The sequence below is a fragment of the Xenopus tropicalis genome, chromosome 1 (assembly GCF_000004195.4).
Source record: "Xenopus tropicalis strain Nigerian chromosome 1, UCB_Xtro_10.0, whole genome shotgun sequence".
NCBI classification, from domain to species: domain Eukaryota; kingdom Metazoa; phylum Chordata; class Amphibia; order Anura; family Pipidae; genus Xenopus; species Xenopus tropicalis.
Window position 1 is genome coordinate 133,828,899 of NC_030677.2, and position 25,579 is coordinate 133,854,477.

The 25,579-nt window shown below is 37.9% G+C and overlaps 1 protein-coding gene across 1 annotated transcript in view; it reads right to left on the minus strand.

Moving 5' to 3' along the window:
• Positions 1-3,182: 3,182 nt before the first annotated feature.
• LOC780339 (RAS and EF-hand domain containing) overlaps positions 3,183-25,579 on the minus strand; it is a 52,495-nt gene continuing 30,098 nt past the window's right edge. Inside the window, 12 exon segments of the mRNA NM_001079409.1 lie at positions 3,183-3,723; positions 5,525-5,601; positions 6,956-7,075; positions 8,616-8,730; positions 10,396-10,477; positions 12,505-12,652; positions 13,439-13,585; positions 14,934-15,168; positions 18,794-18,873; positions 21,288-21,372; positions 23,153-23,221; positions 23,317-23,432. Coding sequence (NP_001072877.1) covers positions 3,615-3,723; positions 5,525-5,601; positions 6,956-7,075; positions 8,616-8,730; positions 10,396-10,477; positions 12,505-12,652; positions 13,439-13,585; positions 14,934-15,168; positions 18,794-18,873; positions 21,288-21,372; positions 23,153-23,221; positions 23,317-23,432 — 1,383 coding nt within the window. The 3' untranslated portion in view covers positions 3,183-3,614.

Below are 25,579 nucleotides of genomic sequence, written 5' to 3' on the forward strand. Positions count from 1 at the left end.
TGCTGTAAACCACCAGCTGCTGTTGCAAACCTGTGCTGGTCTGGCAGTTTAACTTACCGTAGGGGGTTTATTTTCATGTAATAGGGACGTCTTAAAATATATTTATATATATTTCAAAGGTGTGGGCAGTCATATTTGTCCATCTCTCTTCCAGCCAAATGGTTCCATGATTGCCAAGCAGACGCAGAGCTCCTGTGCAGAGGGGGGCCTGGTGGTTAAAATATTATAGGGAAAAAGTTGCCCTTTAAAAGGGAACATCAACTTAAAAATGTATTTGTACAACCTTTTGATTGTACAACCTCAATTCAAAAGAAAAATGGGCTGATCCTCAGTTTTACAGGAGCCTTATTAAGGGATCTCTTGAGCGAAGGTCATTTTTATCCTGTATGTAAATTAGCAATAAAGGGAGTCACTTTGCCGGCAGAAGATACATCACACAAATGTCTTTGCGCAATGTAAAAAAGATGCAAAACCTGGAAGCAGAGGCTCTACAAAGGAACAATTTATACATATTTAGATGGGAGGAGGGAGTCTGCTGACAGAGATACTATATGAGTATAATTAATGCCCACAGCTTTCCTGCATAACAAATTAGCAATGAACATGAAAGCACAAGCTTACAGTCAGACATTAACCCTTTCCTTACATTCATCCCTGCCTTTAACATGCCAGATTCTGTTGTGTATTATTTTAGTTACTGCATCTGAGCAGCTGCTGTTGCCATGGGTCATTTGACACTCCCTCCTGGCAATGGGAAGCAATGCTAAAATATAAAGAATTTCTGCAGCTTAAAAAAAATCAATAAATCCAGACCTACCAAGATATGGTCCTCCAGATTCATGGGTGTACTGACCACTAATGTCATTATAAATTTGCTAAGGGGTACTGATTCCCACACCTTGTGTCTCAACCCTTTCTCCTAATAGATTGTAAGCTCTTTTGGGAAGGACCCTCTTAACCTCTTGTATCTGTTATCGGTTGCTTTATATGTTACTCTGTATGTCCAATGTATGAAACCCACTTATTGTACAGCGCTGCGGAAAATGTTGGCGCTTTATAAATAAATGTTGATAATAATAATTTAATAATAACTGTTTGGAATTTCAACATGCTAAGCCTCTCTACCATCACCCAGATGTAGCAACTTGTCTAACGCATATAGTTCTCCGGTGATGTCAACATTTGCCTTTGTTTCATTGCACATCTCCTGATGTTCATACACAAAGCTGATATTCCTTACTTGGTAATCATTAGGCAAACTACTATGAGATGCACATTGCACTAGATAGCTACTGTAACAGTGAGGAAATTAATTTCTTGATAAGTTTGGTAAATGCCCAATTTTTCACCGTTTCTAGAAGAAAAAGGCACTTGCCCCAATGCAGAGAAATGCCTCAATAGCCAATACAATGCAACAATTGCGCTTACAGTTAGTTTTGATGAAATTTAGTTATAATAAACAAACTTGTATGTAAAAATATATAGGAAATTTAGCAGAGGAGAATTATTGCTTGGGCAGTGGTTCCATTATAAATGTTCAGCATGATTTGTCTTTTGTTTACTTTCCATCAAACCATAGTTAACGAGGATGAAAACTTAAAAATAAATACTTTGCCTAGTAAAAGTAAATGTAGTTCTAAGCATCTTTCCAAAATACACAAATTGCTGGCCTGTTTTGGTCTGGAATATGACCTGTGATACATTCTTCTTCTTAGAGAAATGCAAAGTTGCTTAAAATCACACAGGCTCATTTATGTCCAGTGCAGTTGCAGTCCCACAATTTCTTTGCATTAAAATACACTCTTTGCTCCTCACCATAGTTGTGCTCAGCGCTGTTCAGCCCTTTCTGCCTTCCGCTGCAAATCAGGCGCTGCTGCACCTATTGACACGGGGGAACCCTGGAGATACAGATATGGGATCCCTATCTGGAAACCCGATATCCGGAAGGCTCTGAATTACGGAAAGCCTGTCTCCCATAGACTCCATTTTAATGAAATAATTCAGATTTTTAAAATTGATTTCCTTTTTCTCTGTAAAAATAAAACAGTGCTTTGTATTTGATCACGACTAAGATATAATTAATCCTTACTGGATGCAAAATAATCCAATTGGGTTTAATTAATGTTTTATTGATCTTTTAGTAGACTTAAGGTATGAAGATCGAAATTACGTAAAGGCCCCTTATCTGGAATATCCTTGGTCCCGAGCATTTTGGATAATGGGTCCTATACCTGTACCACCACATCTGATCAGGCAGTAGCTCCAGTGTTCCCTCAGCACCTTGTGTCATTTGCCGTAGTTGAGTTGTGCCAAATGAATAGGTTGCACACATCACTCACATGTCAGACACAGGAAATGCTTTGTAACAAAGCACATGAGCAGTTGAGTCCATCTTGTTGAATCAGATGCAACAGACAAAGCACAATTGCATCAAGAGATTATACCCTTTGCGATTGCAATGCCACTGGAATTATAGTCTTTTTTTTTCCTATGTGGGAAAAAATGAGCCCTGTGATTTTTTTTTATGTAAAATTTTCTTTTTTGGCTTTATATCCCATTTGACTGTAATTATATAGAAGGTCTTTATTACAGGGCTTTTTCCTGTTTTAGAAGGATAATGCTCCCATGTACAAAATGAAGGTCCATACACAATTGGTTTGCAGAGATGGGAATGGAAAAAAACTGCACAGATTCCTGACCTCAACCCAACTGAACATCTGTGTCATAATTAGGAATGCCAACTGCAAGCCAGGCCTGATACCCAACATCAGTGCCCAACCTTACCAATGCTCTTGTGGTTTCATAGAAGCACTTCCCACCAACAATGTTTTGAGCATCTAGCAAAGACGCTGTAGGAGGATCAGCTTCATATAATAACCCTGGCTTAGGAAAGTGATGTTGCAGAGGCAAATATCCACATACCTTTGGCTATGTAATGTATCGTGGACTTTGTAGGAAGTGGAATTTTATATGATTCAACTAAAATTTAGATTTAATGACCCATTATAGGCTATTGGATACTACAATGACCCAATAATGACCCAATATAGGCTATACTACATATACTTGACTAAATGCTTATTGTATTAAAGTCCTTTTTTACATACATGTGTGTGTGTATGTTCAACAGTTTAGTAAAAATTTAAAAAACTGTTTTAGTTAAAAATGAAAACAAAGCAAACTTCAACAAAAAAAATTACTTTAATAAATTATGCGTAAGAGCAATCTGGTAATTTCAGAAAAATTGAAAGACTCACATAGTACTTGGGAACCCAAATAGTCATTTGCACAAAACCAAGAAGCTTATAAAGTGGTATATATAAATAAATGTAAAAAAAAAAAGGAAGTGATCACAAGCACTTTGAACATGAAACTGGCAAATGATAAATACTCTGCATATTTATTGTATATAGTTGTATATTGCATTGTCTGTGTGTCCAGAAGCTGTACTGTATGCAGAAAACACTATGCACGGGCCCAAGGGTAGTGTACGCAGCTGGAGGAAGATAAGGGAAAGCGGCAGAAATGGCAGGTATTGCTTATGTACAATCTAAATGCTGTCGTAGGTGAAAGTGTATGGCACTAGAAAGCTAATTTGTTGGAAACAGGAAAGTCTAGACATTACAGCAGTTCTTCATTTGGGCTGGCTTTTTGCTAATCGCGGCAGAGAGATTGGTTACGGAACCCCTGTCATCTTCATTGTCACAGCGCTTCCTCACCTCTCTAGAGAAAGCAATAAAAAGAGATAAGTGAGTTTGCAGTAATATACCACCTAAGCCAGGGATAAGCAACCTGCCGCTCTCTGGCAACTGCTGAATTACAACTCTGCTTTATCATCAAGGACCCGGTGGCTGGCTGAGAATGACAGGAGCTGTTGTTCGACAATTGCCACAAGTTACCTACTGCTGAACTACAAATCTCTGAGTCCCTAACACTTGCACTGAGAAGCCTTCCTCTAATCCTTACTGCAGCTGTTAAAGGAGTTGTCAACGCAAATTTTCATTTTGTGTGTAATGCAAAGGGCACCTTACCCCCACCTGAACCGCATAAGTTCCGCTCCCCCACTCTCTTTCTACAGCCTGCACCGCCGCATTTTTTTTTTCTTCGTTTGGTGTTTCACTGGGCGGCCATTTTGCCGTCGGTGAAACAAGCTTTATTAAAATAACAAAATAGACACATGTGCGCTTGCTCATTAAAAACATATTTGAACTGCACATGTGCACCACGCCAGGCAGACAGGCAGAATTCTGAGGGAGGGGGGAGAGGGAGTTACAGAGCTGTGCAGAGGGAGACACATCAAGGGATCGCTGCAGCTTCACTGTTGGCTTTTGAGGGACCGGAAGAATGCTGTGAGGCTTTTCAATGATAAAATTTTTGGCTGGGGGGGTTGACATGTCCTGTAATAGTAGCTAAAAAACAGATATGTTGCCCGCAATAGAATTCTGCTACTGCGGGCAACTAAACACGCCTTTCCACCGGCAACAACAGGAGCCACCAGTGTAAAGGCCTACATATCGCTTCAGCTTTCCAAAGTCGCGCAAAGTTTCCTCCTGAAGGCATGTTCCTGTGAATCTACCAAATCTAAACAAAAATTTAAAATGGCATATATCTATGCAATTTTCCTTTGTGAACTGCAACTCCATGTGGACTATTAAATCTGGGGTTTGCTCCTGTTTTATTTTGCCTAATGTCTGGTAAAGTTAGTGATAGACTTTACATAACATAAATAACTAATGTTTAATGTTGTGTATCCAGCAGAATATTTTTCTCTATATACAGTATTTGTATTCTGTTGTTTAAGGCCAATAGTACACAAGCTGAATTCAAGGCACTTTGTTGTCCAAGCAATTAGCAGCTCAACAGGCAAATGGAATTGCTCATAATTCTTTTTAATGCAAAGGCCTGGACCCATAAGTATAATTGTATGTCAGGGGATTGTCCCTTAGAAATGCCAGTGATCCAAAGCCCAAATAGTGATCTGGAAATAGGCTGGGTGACATTATTCCCTGATTCTTATTCAGTGATTTTGTTCTATACCCACATCCACTAGTTACAATCATTCATACAAAGTTTATTTAATTTTTTTTTAAGACTCCAGAATTTAAAGGGGAACTTTAGAGTTTTACAGTGACAAGGCATCTAAACATTAACACTGTACCAGCAACACATAATTTGCTCTGCATAGATTTACATGGTTTCTAAAGATGATTTAATTTTTAACCTGGTATGGATTCACGGCAAATTCTTTGTTTTCGTAAGTGGTAATTATGTTTGCGCTAGAATTTTGTTGTGTGAGTTTTGCTGGAGAAAATTTGTGTTTTTTCCGTAATGGTAAAAAACTCCTATTAACTAATGTAGATGGGCAGTTTCACTCATTACAAATGGTTTCTAATTAATTTTGTAAGCGTATAAAGTTGTGAGTGCAAAGTATTCTTCAACTATTTATTCTTCCATGTAGCTCATTGCAGGACAACTGTCAATTTTTTTAAATTGTTCCTTCTGAACCTACATCCAGGGCACTTACCGAGCAAGATGAAGAACTGCCTCAACAATGTTTGATCCTTCTTTGGCACTGGTTTCACAGAACAAAGCACCGTATGTCTAAAGAGAAAAATAAATGCTGCAGTTCAATAAAAAACTGATATATGCCTGCATGAGCGCAATTTTCACAAAGAAAATGTTATACATATATCTTATAAATTGCTTCAGTTTGTCCGATAAGCTTCCAACTGTGCCTAGGCTGGACTGGAGAGTTATTCACAGTTATACAATGTATGTGATAATAATGGCATTTTTATAAATTACAGCAGTTTATTGTATTCTTGAATAAGCAGAATAAGCTGATCAAGATTAAATTGGCTGGCTAAGAATGCTGGGAGTTATTGGTCAAGGTCTTTAAAAATAAAAATGTGCATGTAATTAAGGGGCATATTTATTATGCTATGTAAAAAACAGCAAGAAAATTTGCCACACATCGCCAGGCTTTGCTGTGTAAAAACGGCGTAAAACGGCGTAATTTTTTACGTGTTTTTTCTTCCACCAGAACTTATGGAAAATAACGGTGTAATATCCGGCGTTCAGATGGCGACCTTTTTTATTTATTTTACACAGCTTTTTACTCCGTTTTTTCGGCGAATTAGTTTTACACAGCATAATAAATACGCCCCTTAGCAAAAGAAGATCTTTAAACTGGCAACAGACAGGCCCGGATTTGTGGCGAGGCCACAAAGGCCCGGGCCTAGGGCAGCACAAATTTAGGGGCAGCATGCCGCCCCGCCGCAACGAAATCTCAACATTTTGTCCAGATTTGAAACAGAACAGCTGTCCATTGATTTACCGGGGGGGGGGAGAGAGATGTTGGTTTCCGCATGCGCGTGGGGGGCAGGGAGAGATGTTGATTCGCGCATGCGCGCAGGGGAAGGGGGCAGAGAGAGATGTTGGTTCGCGCATGCGCGCAGGGGGGGAGGGGCAGAGAGAGATGTTGGTTCGTGCATGCGCGCAGGGGGGAGGGGTAGAGAGATATGTTGGTTCGCGCATGCGCAGGGGAGCGCGAATGGGGGGCAGCCTATGGGCGCCCAGATTTGCCAACAGAACAGCTGTCCATTGATTTCTACATGACCTTGACAGCATTTAGATGATGAAGTTTTGTATTAATGTGAATAGTTTTGTTGAGAATGGATCACAGCTTCCATACAACATATAAAATATAAAAATATGTGAGTTTGTTTTATTTTAATAACAATCCTGTGTAGGCTACTCCAAACTCTTCAAGAGAGCCTCAACTCCTCTATACAGCTGCAGCCTTTATAGGAATGGATCCACCGGGGGACTGTTTCTCTAATGAGATCTTTGTTGTCTGTGGGAACAGTTCTCGACTAGGAGACTAGGAGACAGTTGCAGTGATGTTGAATTGCAACTTAACACACGTGAGCAGCCTTTCTAGATGAACACTTACCCTGGATAGCTTTTCTCCATAATTTGTTGACACACATATATGACCTTGTTCTGCCATTAGCTGTCTGAGATCTGCTTTATTTCCAACCATCATGATGGGAATGGCTTCACTAGTAGCATCCTGTTAAATAAAATCTTCAGGTTACTTAATAATGCAATCACAGAGGAGCTCTGTTTTTTAATGTCAGGGAACTTTCCTGTGGCTGAAGAAACTGTCACAGTAGGTCAGACCATGTAACATGCCAATAATGTGGTAAATGTGGCATTCCTAACTCTATGCTCAGAAAGCTCCATCTCTGTATATTTGCCCTAATGTTCATTCACATTTTTTATGTGCACTTGAGGGCTTATCTGCAAAGATAGGTGCTAAATTGCACATGGCAACCAATCAACAATGTTTTGATTAGTCTACTACCCACTGGGTAGATTAGTCTACTACCCCAGCCATTGGATGCTTCCAATGGCTTCAAAGCAGGTTCTTATAGCATTAAGTCAAGCTTTAGTTGCATAAAAACTATGTGAACTGCCAAACAGTGTCTCCTGTAGGCTACCAGTAAACATAGAGGCTTCTGAATAGCCAATCATAGCCCTTATTTGGCACCCGCAGAAACATTTTAGATGCTTTTTTTTACATTAGAATGTGGCTCATTGGTGAAAAAGTTTGGCTCTGAAGTTAAAGCTCTGATCTCTTGCTATGAGCCACCACAGCTGTACCTGCACAATTTAGCCCCTTTGATACCATATTTTTTGCTGCACAGATTGGGAACAGTGCCTATACAAACTTATGTTGCTTTTCTTCAGATGTATTTCACATGGATGATTTGTTCCTAATCCATGTAATAAACCATGCATAATACTCCTGTGCAATAATATTCAGGATATTCTAAAGTATACAGTATAAGGAAATTCCAGTGGGAAATTCTGGGATATACATGCTGTAGTGGCAGACCGCCCAGTAACCACCTTCATACATCTACTCAAGTTCACTATGGTAAACAAGGACACATCATTCATCATGTTTTTCGCCACCTTAGACCTTTCTTGGGTCATCAATAACGGGAGTCACCAAATAGGGTGTGGATTAAGTTCTAATACTAAAACAAATAGTGGACTAGCATTAAGCATCACAGTGCCAGTGCATACACAACAATGTGTAATTGTTGATTACAGTCTAGAGGGCTCATTAACAACCACAAGTGCAGTGGGCAACTTGCAAATTTCCCCCACAGTGAGTTGAACATAAAACCCCTATCATTAAAGGTACTTGTGTCAAAATGCACTCTTTACAGTTCTGTATGGGCACTCCCTCCCCCCGCCTTAGGAATGTGCAATCTGAGCCAGAAGGGCTAGAGCTATACAGCCGAAAGCTATGAAGACCAAGCTAAAATGGCAGCTGCAATCTTAAGCAAACAGAGAAAGCTTCTAGGGCTTTTTACTCAGGTATGGTAATTCTTTCTGCAAAATAAATATAGTGTTCTAGGTGGCACGAATGTGGTGAATTTATTGGCAGTAATATTCCAAAATAACTTTCTGTCTCCTTAAAAAATCTCTGTAGAAAATAATATAATAACTGGGACCAATCCTACCCAGCATTCAGAACACAAAATGTAATTTCTTTCTGATGACACATTAAGCAAAGAAAGTATTAAATGCATAGTAACCTCAATCATGTCGATCCATTCCCTCACATTCAGGAAGCTCTTCTCACAGGTTACATCATACAGAAGCAGAACACCATCAGCTCTTCTAAAATAGGATTTTGCGATGCTCCGAAATCTAAAATCAAAATGAAATAATGGATGAGTGAAAAAATTGTATGGATGTAAAAATTTATAAATATTTAAGAAATTAACCTTGGCACCAAAAATGAACCTGAACATAAATGAAGGATCATTTGTGGAATAAATTATCTTGTTATATCAAACTGCCTGGTAATTGTATGCATTGTGTATTGACAACCATGAAGCAGTGGAACTGTGAATCAGGGGCATGCTCCTTTCCCCCTTTTCCAGGTCAACAGGCACATATACCTTAATGCAGTGATCCCCAACCAGTGGCTCAGGGGCAACATGTTGCTCCCCAACCCCTTGGATGTTGCTCTCAGTGCCCCCAAACCAGGGAGTTATTTTTGAATTCCTGACTTGGGGGCAAGTTTTGGTTGAATAAAAACAAGATTTACTACCAAATAAAGCCCCTGTAAGCTGATAGTGTGCATAGAGGCTGCCTAATAGCCAATTACAGCCCTTATTTGGCTCCTCCATGAACTTTAATGGTGCTTGTGTTGCTCCCCAAGTCTTTTTACATTTGATTTGATTGTGGCTCACGAGTAAGAAAGGTTGGGGACCCCTGCCTTAATGTGTAAACTTAGTGGCACAACTCTCCATAAATACCTTGCTAGCTGCAATCCCAAAACTGCCCATTTAGTTGGAGGTATATGACAATATTTCTCTCACCAGCACTAACATACAATTACTACACCCTCCTAGAGTGGAAACAAATTGTGCTTTTCCCTCTCTAGGAGTATCCAGCAGCTCCTTACAGCTATGTTCTGGCTAGTGTGCCCTTACACTACCACAGCACTAGGAATGTTTTCTTCTGTAGGAAGAGTGTCTTTATTTGGCTAGATCTATTTATTTTAGGAGCAAATACAAGACACCACTGACACATAAAACCCCTTTCTTTTCATTACCAAGCAAATATATATAGTAAAATACTAGGGTATGTCTTAAAGACATCAATAAACACATTAGGGAGCTGTCTAAATCTATTTTTTTTTTTTTTTGAAACCATAACATTCCAAAACAGAAGTACTGAACTTTGGCATGGGGCACCACACACAATACACTATCATTTCTGCTATTAGTACAAATAAAAGCTAAACTAAAGAAGCAAAATAAACAGATAAAGATGTACACACTTTTTCATGTAATTGCCCCAAATCTAACTTACTAGAGGATTTGTTAATAGTGTGGAAGTTTCTGTACAACAGAAAAAGGCCTGTATTTAATCACCTGAGTTTGGTCCCTTTTTAAAACCTTGTCAATCCTTGACAAGTGGCACAACTGCATATAGTATATAAAGCTTCCCTACATGCAACAGTACTTCATTAGGAAACCACTAATCACAGCATGCAAAATCAATAAACCAAAGGCTTAAAATATAATGTACTGTTGCCCTGCACTGTTAAAACTGATCTTTTTGCGTCAAAAACACTATACTATTGTGTATATAAACAAGTTGCTGTGTAGCAACAGAGGCAACAGAAATAGGGCTAAATTGCACAGGGTAAATAACAGATAACAGATAAACTCTGTAAAACACCATTATATTCTACAGAGCAACGGTACATAATATTTTAATTACTCTAAAACACAATTTTTTTTTGTGTTGTTTAGTTTTTTAGTGTTGCTAAGTAAGAATAATATAAGTAAAACACAATACCTTTCTTGACCTGCTGTGTCCCAAAGTTGCAAGATTGTTGGCTCTCCATCAACAACCAATGTCTTCATTTGAAAATCAACGCCTTTTAAAAAACATATATATTTGTTAACACGTTTCTAGTAAACCTGTTTCAGAGAGTACTTAATGTTTATGATGTACGACAGTGATCCCCAACCAGTGGCTTGGGGGCAACATGTTGCTCACCGATCCCCTGGATGTTGCTCCCAGTGCCCCCAAACCAGGTAGTTATTTTTGGATTCCTGACTTGGTGTCAAGTTTTGGTTGAATAAAAACAAGATTTACTACAAATAAAGCCCCCTGTAAGCTGATAGTGTGCATAGAGGCTGCCTAATAGCCAATCCCTTATTTGGCACCTCTGTGAACTTTTATGGTGCTTGTGTTGCTCTCCAAGTCTTTTTACATTTGACTGTGGCTCGCGAGTAAGAAAGGTTGGGGATCCCTGATGTACGAGGTAGTGTAATGTTAGCAATTGGTTTGAAAAGATAAGGGACACAACTAAAACTTGGTGCCTGTACTGTCTGGTTAGTTCTTAACACATTTAATATGTTTGCAGAGATATTTCTCTAAAGCAAAGTTTTTTAGATTTTTGAAAAAAAAAATTGTGAGGGGGCAGAGACAACAAATTAATAGGGAAAATAGTTTATTTTAGACGTGACATGTTGAGAAATTAAATTATTATACCTGATGGATTTTCTGTAAGGCAATGTCAGAGTAACATCTGTTTTACAAAATATGAGGAATTAAATAAATCGTTTAACAAAAAGACAGTGACACAGAGATTCTGGAATGATAATTAAATAACTGATATGGCCTTTGTGGTAGAAAAGAGGAACATAATATGCCTTAGGCATCCAAAAGGTAAACTTTCATATAGATCTGATCTCAGTGGATGCCAAAACAGGCCAAAGAATGCACATTATAAATAACTGGAAAACTTGTACAACCTTTTGTACATTTATATTGTTATAACATTAACATTTATATGAACATATTTGCATATTTTGATTAAACTTTACCAATGGGAATAACAATGTAATTACAATCTCTAATTCCCTAGTGCACAACAGGAAGTAATTAGGGAAAGTTAATAGAAATTTACCCTGTGTATCGTTTCCACTAAACATCTAGTAAAGTATGAGAAACTCATGTGCTCTTATTGCCAAAGAATAGGAGATGCTTAGCTATATCAGTTCTGTAAACCCTATTCATCAAGCTGGACAGGCTCACTTAGACTAAAGTTTAAGACCTACGGCACACAATATATTTTTTTGCCGGCAGAGAGAACACTGATTTGGCCACCTTCCACTCAAGATCTGTGGGCAAAGGACTGAAATCTGTCAGTGAGCAGCTAGCAGATTTCAGCCAGAAAGTGCACACTTGAGGGTTTTCTGTACAGTATGTGGTACCACCTTAGGTGTATTAATCTTGAAATGTTGCTGTAATGCCCTAAAGTGTATAATAAAGGCATTGTAATATTTGAAGGAGTGTGGTGCTGTCCGAAATCAATTTTACATTTGCTACATGTGCCATAGGCCTTAGAATCTACAAAAGGTGGTCATTTGATATACAATTTAAGCATTTTTTTGAGCATCAGGGGTAAGTAACTAGTAACAGTGAGTGCTTTTAACTTATTTCTTTTTTATCTGCCACAGAAATAAGTGGACAGTTCATATCATATCTTTTCCCACGTTCCCTCATCAACTCCAGTCATAAAGACAGTGATTCACATGACCATATCACATGAAATAAACCTTCCCAACTTGGTGGATAGGGCTTTTGAAGTTAAGCCTCTAAAGTTATATTGAGTGTTTTATACTTATTTAATATATATTGGAGGTTTAGATCTAGAGCAATACATTAGAACTATTACTTTAAATGAGATGAACAGATACCATAAACTTACTGTACTTTACCCATATACTTGGATACTGTATTGATAAACAACAGATAATAGCTAGAAATACATATGTTAGTGAAATCAATAGGTATGAGAAAAACAATAGATTATGGCTAGAGATAAAGAAGGATGGATAGAAAGTTATAAGAGAGGTGACAGCTCAGGTAGATAGACATGTAGCTAACACATACCTAAAGTGGCACTTGTGTTTCCTCTGAACTCATTTTTACAAAGTCTCATCAAAAAGCTAGACTTTCCAACAGCTGCATCTCCAGCCAAAACAATCTTATATGCCTTCTCTGCATGTGTATACTTATGCACTTTGTCAACAGTTTCTGCCTGAAATAAAGAAAAATATGTATGATTAAATGTGTAATTACACTATCAATGTATTAATGTATCAGGAATAAATCTGCCAATACAGTAAAGACCTGAGTGAACTGTATAACATTGCTTATTCATTGCCAATGGCACAGTGCCATCTGCTTTACAATGTACACCTGCCTGACATGTTTCTAGGAGAAATTCAGCAAATATCTGTTTGTGCTTCTTTAGGTTATATGATTTGGAAACCAAACAGTTTACTTGTATTCAAGAAGATGTAGTCACACATGTGGGCAAATGGGTTTACTCACACGCATTCAATTTGCTCTTTAACAGATGTTACAGGCAGTATTCCTAGAATCCTAAGTTTCTACACAAATCAACATCTTTAAAATGTTAGCTCTTCAGGCAATAACACTGGTTTTTCCCAGGGGCTGATTTAGGGGCCGATTCATTAAAACATGAGTTTGAATCCCGAATGTTAAAAATTCGGATTGGATATGAAAGTCACGAAATTTTCGTACTGAACAATTGTAAACAGCGGCAGAACCTTTCCGAATTTTTCGTGCAAGCGTACGAAAAAGTCGTGCACGCGCGAAAAAATCAGCGAAAATACGCTTGGAGCATTCGAATGAATGAGCATTCGTATTAATAAATCTCCCCCTTAGTGTTCGAAACATTCGATTAAAAAAGCTTTTTTGTTCTTTTTTAAGTCCCTGTGTGTGCGGCACTCTGTTCTTATATATATTTATTTTTCTTAAAATAATATGCTGCAAAAAATGTAGGAGAGCCTCAACTTACACTGGTAACATTTGCAGACAATGCAGAGATACATTTTCTGGATGATGATGCCCCTGAGCTGCTTCTGCTAACAGGATTTGATGGTTTCCAGTCAAGATTACCACCGTTATCCGGTGCATAGGATTCTTCATCTCGGATTTCTGGAACCTATAAGAGAGTGAGATAAGATTAGTGCAGAGGTTAGTGCTGGGCTTACCCTTCCACAGGGGCCCAAAGTAGTGGGACCAGGGTTGGACTCTAAAAACCCGGGCCCTGCTGATCCAGACCTGATCCCCACCTGCAAGAATGATCGCTGTTATGTTGCTGTGGTCCCCTGCAGCCCTCCCTCCCCTGATTGCAAAAATACAGTATAAGGTATGCATACAGGGAGAGGGGGCTGGCGGTGGGCGAGTTTGTGGGGGTGGCAGGGCCCCTGAGGGGGTGTGGGGTCCCCTGGGGTAGCAACCCCGTTGGGCATCACACTTCCCAATCTAATGCTGAGTGGGACTGTTTTGATTACCTACTGTAACTGCAGAGGGTAGTTGGAACCCAAGAGGTCTGAAAATCTCTAGTCCAGGGGCATGGAAGAGGAATGCACATTTTATATTGAACATAAGAGGAATTACTTTATTTCAGCAAGAACTAGTGCTCTTTCAATATAGTGAACTATAATTTTAGTTCAGCACAGATAATATGATTATAATATGGTTATAATATTAGGCCATGCATCTTTGATAAAATGTGAGTGTGTCTATCAGCTCATCAGGTGAGTTACATCTTCCACTATGGAGTGTTCCAAACTATAAACCTATAATCCTTCGGTATACCCACCCATGTATATGGTTTATTACCTAGCCACAATATGACTATACACTAAAAAATTAGACCTCACCCCAGAGTATATTTCAGCTGGTTTGTAACAGTATATTTTTATTGGCTAGGACAACATTGCCCAACCCGGGTCTATCTTATGTAGCTGATTTTCCATTATTTGCAAGCTTTAATGCAGATGGATGCAAGTAGATTTACTTCCCCTTTACATGTTCAGTGTAACCAACACATGAAAATTCAATTACAGTAGAACCTGTATTTTAATTTTGTCAGGGGACCAAAAAAATATATAAAATCCAGGAAAACGTATAAACAGGAAAATGAACTATGCATGGTGGAGCCACAAGAAATAGTGTAAAATTCGTGAATATTTAAAATAAGTAAATATGTAAAAGTCATGTTTCACTGTATATATCTTGCATTTTTTCATAAACAGACCAAGATAAGACGTTTATTATTTAGTAATGTAATTTAAACAAATATATTATGACTTCTGAACAAGTAAAACATTTATATTTGATGTAATAATCAATGTCCTTTTGTTCCATCAACAACCCTAAGGTGCTAACAATCGGGCAGTGTGCTAAAGTCCCTACAGCTACAATTTATTCAGTAAAATACTCTTATGACAAGAAGCAATTAATTTGTATTGTTAATACAGTAGGAAATTTGTTGTGAAGCTTACATCTGTATCAGAAGCGTCACCGCCATAGTTTTCATGTGGAAACCGTGACCTATGGAAAATCCTTGGTGGCCGGTATTCAGCTTCCGAATCATATTCATTGGAGTCTCTCAGGGTGGATAAACCACTGTCTATGCAGCTCTCCGGCAAGCTGTCAACTTCACAGTTCATTCTCTGCATGGGATCACACACTGCTAAAGAATCATAGTCTTCATCTAAGTATGAAGAGCGAGGAGACCTGTCAAAAAAACATTTTCTGCTTTAATGATAAATTAAACACATAAGCAAATACTTGTCACTAATGTGTGGAGATGCTTTACTATTTATATGCAGGGGAGAGAAGGGAGCCAGGTAAGCTGTTCCTGTGAATAATTACTACGCTGTTACTGGAAAAAGATCTAATCAGAGGATTGATTTCCCTATACACATCATTATTAATCATTTTAACGTCAAAATATTCTCAAGAGAGTAGTGCTTTTACAACTAAAGATAAATGGTTACAAAACATCATGACATGCTGATAAAGAGAGATATAAAGGATATATGATTGCACCAATGGTAACAGCTCCCAGCTACTATAGCAAAACAGGTATGGATGAATCTTCTAATCCAAAGATGCGCAGAATGCTTTCCATGCCATACTGCTTCCCTGGCATTCAAACTAGATCAGATGTTTACATGTCTGAAAAACTGCATGCACATACACACACATAAACCAAAATCCCAGATGATCTATATTGGCAGTTATTAGATGTCTGTAACAGTAGAATGCTAAATATTTCAACTTGTATCAAGCCAACTCATTTTAAGCCATCTGTCACCTCAATTATATAAATATTTGTGTAAAGGTAAAGGTTTCCCAACCTTTATATAATGTTTCCCTCTGGGAAGTTTTGTAGAGCTAAGAGCTGGTCATGATTTACAGTCAGAAGGAGGGATATTTTGCTATCCAGGTTAAAGTATTTCCCTGGCAGTTCAGTGCCTGGCCAGGGGGTGCCAGGGTTCCCTAGTCTGTAAAAATGGAGACTACCACATATTTATCTCTTTGGTCCCCACTTGCTGTAGGAGGAGGTGGTGATGAAGAGCTTATTTCCCTGTGGTGTCACCATCAAGTATAGGGACTCAAGTGATTAGGCTCAGGAACAGGAGATTCCTGGGGTAATACACCATTGTGAGCATCTGCTAGTGTCATGGGTACTAGCTATGGGTTGTTTGAACACTACAGCTGAAAATGTAAGAGTATCATCCGAGGGATAAAAGTATTTAAGCATTTATCAAATGACCTATGTTTTTAACATCTAATCAGTGCCAGCAAAGAGACTGTAAGCAATCAGAGCATATGCAAATCTGGGTATGATCAAGTAACATACAAGGTACCAATATGCACACACACACATATACAGTGGCTTGCAAAAGTATTCGGCCCCCTTGAACTTTTCCATATTTTGTCACATTACAGCCACAAACATGAATCAATTTGATTGGAATTCCACGTGAAAGACCAATACAAAGTGGTGTACACGTGAGAAGTGGAACGAAAATCATCCATGATTCCAAACATTTTTTACAAATAAATAACTGCAAAGTGGGGTGTGCGTAATTATTCAGCCCCCTGAGTCAATACTTTGTAGAAGCACCTTTTGCTGCAATTCCAGCTGCCAGTCTTTTAGGGTATGTCTCTACCAGCTTTGCACATCTAGAGACTGAAATCCTTGCCCATTCTTCTTTGCAAAACAGCTCCAGCTCAGTCAGATTAGATGGACAGCGTTTGTGAACAGCAGTTTTCAGATCTTGCCACAGATTCTCGATTGGATTTAGATCTGGACTGTGACTGGGCCATTCTAACACATGGATATGTTTTGTTTTAAACCATTCCATTGTTGCCCTGGCTTTATGTTTAGGGTCGTTGTCCTGCTGGAAGGTGAACCTCCGCCCCATTCTCAAGTCTTTTGCAGACTCCAAGAGGTTTTCTTCCAAGATTGCCCTGTATTTGGCTCCATCCATCTTCCCATCAACTCTGACCAGCTTCCCTGTCCCTGCTGAAGAGAAGCACCCCCAGAGCATGATGCTGCCACCACCATATGTGACAGTGGGGATGGTGTGTTCAGAGTGATGTGCAGTGTTAGTTTTCCGCCACACATAGCGTTTTGCATTTTGGCCAAAAAGTTCCATTTTGGTCTCATCTGACCAGAGCACCTTCTTCCACATGTTTGCTGTGTCCCCCACATGGCTTGTGGTAAACTTATGGTTTTCTGTTAACAATGGCTTTCTTCTTGCCACTCTTCCATAAAGGCCAACTTTGTGCAGTGCACGACTAATAGTTGTCCTATGGACAGATTCCCCCACCTGAGCTGTAGATCTCTGCAGCTCGTCCAGAGTCACCATGGGCCTCTTGGCTGCATTTCTGACCAGCGCTCTCCTTGTTCGGCCTGTGAGTTTAGGGGGACGGCCTTGTCTTGGTAGGTTTACAGTTGTGCCATACTCCTTCCATTTCTGAATGATCGCTTGAACAGTGCTCCGTGGGATGTTTAAGGCTTTGGAAATCTTTTTGTAGCCTAAGCCTGCTTTAAATTTCTCAATAACTTTATCCCTGACCTGTCTGGTGTGTTCTTTGGACTTCATGGTGTTGTTGCTCCCAGTATTCTCTTAGACAACCTCTGAGGCACACCCCACTTTGCAGTTATTTATTTGTAAAAAATGTTTGGAATCATGTATGATTTTCGTTCCACTTCTCACGTGTACACCACTTTGTATTGGTCTTTCACGTGGAATTCCAATAAAATTGATTCATGTTTGTGGCTGTAATGTGACAAAATGTGGAAAAGTTCAAAGGGGCCAAATACTTTTGCAAGCCACTGTATATAGCCAAATTAGTTGCTGAAATTATCATTATTCATCACAGTGAAAGGGCTTTGCTTCTCTCCTAGGCTTATCATATTGGCACAGAAAGGGCTATAAAGTAGATAGAGAAGGATGTTTGCTCCCATATTTATTTCACTACATTAAAACCATAAGTAACCCCTTACAGAAATGGCCTAACACAATTGATGCTTACCCAGCACTTAATCTTAGCCTATAAGGGGTTCAGTGGTATTTGAGACTTTTTCTTTGTCCCTCAGTGATCACTAGGGGGTGCTCTCTTTATACCACACACTATAGTGTTTACGTTTTGTAGTATTTTGGCTTTTGGGTTTGAATTCCTTTTTTGAAGTGTTGGTACTGACACATACTACATCTGTTTCTGGGCTGTAGCTAAGCAACAAACAAGCAGTATCCTCAATGTAGCACATATACCAAACAAATAGTGTTCACATTGTGCCATGTCAAGTAGGTGCAGGTAGCTGGTTCTCTAATGCCAGGGTTCGTTTAGTAATTATTAGCATCGATAGATGTTGCAGCACTCCACAATTTAAACAGTTATCAAAAGCTGTTTATAACCTCACAATGTGCACAGAAGGTCACTGTTTATGGTTTTACCTAGCCCTTTACAAGTCAAAATGATACAATAGCTACAGCAAAAACTCGAGTTTGGAGGATGGCTGGGGTTAAGTAGGGAACAGATACAATTTGTCCCCACAGCTACCGCTCAAATGCAGATAATGGAAGAGCAAAAATCACTCAAGTGCAGTTCTCAGCAGTAGAGAGCATCATGCAGCTTATTTTGTCTAGTGTTCTGTTTCACAAATATTGACTCAACACATCTCATCTCAGTATCATTTGAATTCAAGGGAACATTTTAAATGCTTTATAAGTAGACACATCTTCCTACAAAATATTAGTCTGTTGAAACAGAATTGAATTCTAGTGTCCTTAATGTCAAATATAGTTATGGAAAATACAAGGTGAAAAAACACAGACTGTACCTGTCATATGGAGAAGTGCACCTGGTGAGTTTTGGGCTGTTTCGGGAAATTGTGCTTCCAGGAGATGTATTAATTGTACGCTGAAAGAAAACAGCATGTATGTAAAGCAGGTATAGCATGTAGAAGTCTTCTATATGGTTTTACAAATACAATGAGTATTTTCTAAATTTCATTGGTGCAAAACTAGAATACCCAGAACAATTTTAAAGGAGAAGGAAAGATACAATCACCAGGGAGGTGCTAAAATGCACCTCCAGTGATTGTAATCGCTTACCTTATACCCTAGGCTGGTGCTCCTGTTAGAAGAAAACCAGCCCAGGATAAACATAAGAAATACCTTGCAGGTAGCAAACCTGTGTTTTAATGTGCTGCCAAAAATACATAAACAGAGACAGTGCAACATATAAATAGTACATTATATATCACTGATTTAACTTGCTACCATGAATCAGCCAATCAGATCAACCACATAAAAATGAATATGAAAGGGAAGAGACATGAGCGGAAATACCTTATACCTTGTCCTCCCGTCCAGCATCTTAAACAATCAACACTGTCCAGTCACCACAGACATTGCCAGAGTTCACTAGTATATACAGTGGATATAAAAAGTCTACACAACCCTGATAAAATGTCAGGTTCCTGTGCTGTACAAAAATGAGGCAAAGATAAATCATTTGAGAACTTTTTCCACCTTTAATGTGACCTATAAACTGTACCACTCAATTGAAAAACAAACTGAAATCTTTTAGGTGGAGGGAAGAAAACCAAAAAAAACTAAAATAATGTGGTTGCATAAGTGTGCACACCCTTAAACTAATACTTTGTTGAAGCACCTTTTGATTTTATTACAGCACTCAGTCTTTTTGGGTATGAGTCTATCAGCATGGCACATTTTGACTTTGCAAGATTTGCCTACTCTTCTTTGCAGAAACACTCCAAATCTGTCAGATTGCGAGGGCATCTCCTATGCACAGCCCTCTTCAGATCACCCCACAGATTTTCAATCGGATTCAGGTCTGGGCTCTGGCTGGGCCATTCCAAAACTTTAATCTTCTTCCGGTGAAGCCATTCCTTTGTTGATTTGGATGTATGCTTTGGGTCGTTGTCATGCTGAAAGATGAAGTTCCTCCTCATGTTCAGCTTTCTAGCAGAAGCCTGAAGGTTTTGTGCCAATATTGACTGGTATTTGGAACTGTTCATGATTCCCTCTATCTTAACTAAGGCCCCAGTTCCAGCTGAAGAAAAACAGCCCCAAAGCATGATGCTGCCACCGCCATGCGTCACTGTGGGTATGGGGTTCTTTTGGTGATGTGCAGTACTGTTTTTGCGCCAAACATATTTTTTGGAATTATGGCCAAAAAGTTCAACCTTGGTTTCATCAGACAATAACACCTTTTCCCACATGCTTTTGGGAGACTTCAGATGTGTTTTTGAAAAATGTAGCCTGGCTTGGATGTTTGTCTTCGTAAGAAAAGGCTTTGTCTTGCCACTCTACCCCATAGCCCAGACATATGAAGAATATGGGAGATTGTTGTCACATGTACCACACAGCCAGTACTTGTCATATATTCCTGCAGCTCCTTTAATGTTGCTGTAGGCCTCTTGGTAGCTCCCCGACCAGTTTTCTTCTTGTTTTTTCATCAATTTTGGAGGGACAACCAGTTCTTGGTAATGTCACTGTTGTGCCATATTGTCTCCACTTGATGATGACTTCACTGTGTTCCATGGTAGATCTAATGCCTTGGAAATTCTTTTGTACCCTTCTCCTGACTGATATCTTGTAACAATGAGATCCCTCTGATGCTTTGGAAGCTCTCTGTGGACTATGGCTTTTGCTGTGGGATGTGACTAATAAAATGTCAGGAAAGACCAACTAGAGCAGCTGAACTTTATTTGGGGTTAATCAGAGGCACTTTAAATGATGGCAGGTGTATTCTAACTCCTATTTAACATGATTTTGAATGCGATTGATTAATTCTGAACACAGCTACATCCCCAGTTAGAAGAGGGTGTGCACACTTATGCAACCACATTAGTTTAGTTTTTTTGGTTTTCTTCTCTCCACCTAAAAGATTTCAGTTTGTTTTTCAATTGAGTGGTACAGTTTATAGGTCACATTAAAGGTGGTAAAAGTTCTGAAATGATTTATCTTTGTCTCATTTTTGTACAGCACAGGAACCTGACATTTTTATATCCATTATATTTTTTGTATCTCAAAAGTCTCGATTTAGAACAAGTATTTTATCTGTATAACATGTTAATTGACACTAGTCTGAAAGTGAATATCCCCTTTAAAAAATAATTATTCAAAAATGGTAGCTGTGTATTTGTTAAATGACAACTGGTTTAGACTCTTTCTTGATAAGATATCCCTGATAATCACACAGCAGCCCTGCTCCTTCTGACTTTGCAGCAGCGCAGTTTTTGCACAGTGAGCACATCATTATTTCTACATGAAAAGCAGTAGCGCAGAGCTACATGTCAGACATACCAATGATCTATTGTACTTCATCAAGCTGTTCTCCAAGGCACTTCGCAGCCCATCATTACTGTCATGCAGTTTTCGATTAGCTGTTCTATAATCGAAAAGAGGACAAACTGAAAAAAACAGCATTGTACATTTTTAGCTGACTTACAATTTTGTTTCCACATGCTGAGTAGATATGGTTCTCCATACGTGAATAAAGGAATAATGGGGTAGATTGTTCTGCATGATTGGTTAACCGCAGCATGTCATTTATATGTTGGTCATACTTTGGTGCATAAGATGCAAGATACAGCATGCTCCAGCATAAAGGAGCCCTGCACTCAACATCAAGCATTAAGAACAGGGGTTTCATTGCATGTTGCGCCTAAGGTGAAAAACTTTGTGCCAGCTGAATCACACATCATTGAACTGCATGCCCAGATCTGACAGCCAAGTTGCGTTTATGCACAATTTACTAACCAACTTAAGTTTCTGTGCTTCCAGTATGTAATACAATTCTCTGTGGCTGATTGCATTTGGGAAAATTATGCTTGAATCCTGGTACCTGGCTGTAAAAAAAATGCTTGTTGGCAATGTTATTAATATGGAAAAACCAAACAAAAAATTGAAAGGCCACATGGAAACCCTAGAAAAGGTGGCAACCCTAAGTTACACTGTGAGTAAAAAAACTATGAAACCATATCAAACTGCAATGTATAAAGGCATTGCTTAGTAAAAAAATGTGGGAAAACTGCTAGAGCGCTACTTGCACCTTTGTACCAACAAATTGGTTTATAAGCCATTTTAAATGTGCAACGTGTAGGAGGGAAAAGACATTTTTTTTTCATTTCCAATTCACAGAAAAAAAGTTGCAACTTTTTTGAAATTTACTATGCTTCAATACTGCTACAATCCGAATTCGACAATTTGCTAGCTAAAACTTATCAAGATCATGTAGAAGTTAATGGCAGATGTACCTTCCCTTCCCTGGAGGATCCTTCTTTGCTTCAAAACTTTAGAGTAGTGATAAACGAATCTGTCCTATTTCGCCAAAAAATGTGCGGGTATCGCAAAACTTTTTTTACATGACCACGCCTTTTTTACCAGCGGAATATTCGTTAAACAATTCGCCAAAACTGAAATGTGGTATTTCGCTGCAAATCCATGCCTGGCGAAACCTCACTCATCACTATTTTAGAGGTTTTCAGATTTTTTGTGCTGTTTTTTGTGTTTTGTCACTTTTAGGTGACTTTTTCCCGCATGTACTCTTTCAGTTAAGACTTTTTATTACACATCAGACATTTGCAAAAATTAGTTTCTTATTTAAAAAGAAAAAAATAAGTAAAGTTAGAGTTTTAGTAAATCTGCCCGTAACACACTATTATCCAAAATGTGTTACTTGAGAAATCATGGAGGCTAAAAAAATGTCAGCAGTGGAAGGTAATAGCAGCACAGTAGGATATATTGGGGCAGATTCAAGTAAGTGAGAACAAGTTATCTCATGGTTTATCACATGAGATAGAGTTTTCATGTGATAAGTTTTTTTTAATTGAATTATTATTATTATTATTATTAACATTTATTTATAAAGCGCCAACATATTCCGCAGCGCTGTGCAATAAGTGGGTTTCATACATTGGACATACAGAGTAACATATAAAGCAATCAATAACCGATACAAGAGGTGAAGAGAGCCCTGCCCAAAAGAGCTTACAATCTACAAGAATTGCATCCCAAATTGAATTTCTTCTTTCACAGTGTAAACTTTTTTCTCACTGAATCTGACCAGTTATGTGTTATTTGACTAATTATTGGTTGAGAACACACAGAGCTCATTTTATATTTCATAACTATAATAATGCATAAAAAAGAAAATAAGAAAAACTTACTGTAATATTTCTATTTGCCTTGCCAAGTTTTCTCGTTCATCGGTGAACCCCCTGATTATATCCATATCTCTGGAAGGTAAAAACCCAGGAGCATCTATTTTATTGACAAATACCATATTATACCTTATTATTTTTTTCTTATAAGTAATAAAGTTGCAAGATACCTTTCGGAGCTCAGGCTTTGATCTGCATAATCACTTTTTAGAGCATCTAACTCGCTCTGGAGAAAGGAAATACTTGTCTGAGCTTCCAGCAGATCCTTCCTAAGCTTTTGATTCTCCTGCAGGGAGAAAGGAACGTTTCATCTTAAAAAGTGTTAACTTCTAATAAAGTTAGAAATAAATGTGCTGTCATTATGCACACCCCAAGGTTGTTTCATTTTTCATAGAGCAAGTAATGTTATTTGAAATGTGTTAAATGTATTATTTAGTAGTTAAAAGGGAGGTTCAACTTTAAGCTAACTTTTAGTATGTTTTTGAATTACCTATTCTAAGCAACTTTTCAATTGGTTGCTGTTATTTATTTGTTTTTTGATTATTTGCCTACTTCTTTGCAGTTTTTAAATGGTGGTCAATGACCCCTGCAGCCAAAAAAACTATTGCTCTGTTAGGCTACAGTTTTATTGTTATTGTTACTTTTCTATTCAGGCCCTCTCCTATCCATATACCAGTCTCTCATCCAAACCACTCCCTGGTTGCTAAGGTAACATGGACCTTAGCATCCAAATAACTGCTAACTCCAAACTGGAGAGCTCCTGAACTGAAAATTAAATAATTAAAAAACTACAAATAATAAAAAACAAAGACCAATTGTAAGTGGTCTCAGAATATTACTCTCTACATCATACTAAAAGTTAAATCAAAGGTGAACAGCCCCTTTAAGTATAGTATTTAACATATAGTAATATTGTAAATGGCTATATTATACAGCTAAATGAATAGAATATACCCTTACACCAGCTCTTATTGGTTTCATAGTTGTAATGCTGAACTAACATAAGAGATAGATAAATAGATAGATAGATAGATAGATAGATAGATAGATGATTGATAGATAGATAGATAGATAGATAGATAGATAGATGATAGATAGATAGATAGATAGATAGATAGATAGATAGATGATTGATAGATAGATAGATAGATAGATAGATAGATAGATAGATAGATGATAGATAGATAGATAGATGATAGATAGATAGATAGATAGATAGATAGATGATTGATAGATAGATAGATAGATAGATAGATAGATAGATAGATAGATGATATAGATAGATAGATAGATAGATAGATAGATGATAGATAGATAGATAGATAGATAGATAGATAGATGATTGATAGATAGATAGATAGATAGATAGATAGATAGATAGATGATTGATAGATAGATAGATAGATAGATAGATGATAGATGATAGATGATAGATAGATAGATAGATAGATGATAGATAGATAGATAGATGATAGATAGATAGATTTTTTTAACACATCTGACAGTTCTTTATATATGGGGGTACAATAAAGAATATAGTAATATTGTAAATGGCTATATTATACAGCTAAATGAATAGAATATACCCTTACACCAGCTCTTATTGGTTTCGTAGTTGTAATGCTGAACTAACATAAGAGATAGATAAATAGATAGATAGATAGATAGATAGATAGATAGATGATTGATAGATAGATAGATAGATAGATAGATAGATAGATGATAGATAGATAGATAGATAGATAGATAGATAGATGATAGATAGATAGATAGATAGATAGATGATAGATAGATAGATAGATAGATGATAGATAGATAGATAGATAGATAGATAGATGATAGATAGATAGATAGATAGATAGATAGATAGATGATTGATAGATAGATAGATAGATAGATAGATAGATAGATGATAGATAGATAGATAGATAGATGATAGATAGATAGATAGATAGATGATAGATAGATTTTTTTAACACATCTGACAGTTCTTTATATATGGGGGTACAATAAAGAACCAGCAGTTCCATGAAATCGCTATGAGAAAAAAAGTAATATTTCACCTCTGCATTCAATGTTTCAATCCCCAGTCAAGGTAAACTACTGTCTGGTACAGGGGAATAATTAAAAGCTAAATCTTAGTAATAGTAAAGTATTATTTCTGGTGAGACCTTTATCCCAGACCAGAAAATTCAAGTAAAAGTTTGTCATAAAAACAATAATAAATAACATACAAATTTACAGCAGCAAGTGCCTCCCATATATAAACAAATGTATCGAAAGTACAGGATCACAGTACAGGTATTTGGAAGGTTTAAAAAGCTAGGATGCAGGGGCCCACATCCTAGCTTCCTATTTCCTATAAATTTGTTTTGATCATTTACTATTAAGCCCCTACCACAGGCCTTGCTTAGTCCCTGCCACGGTTGCCAA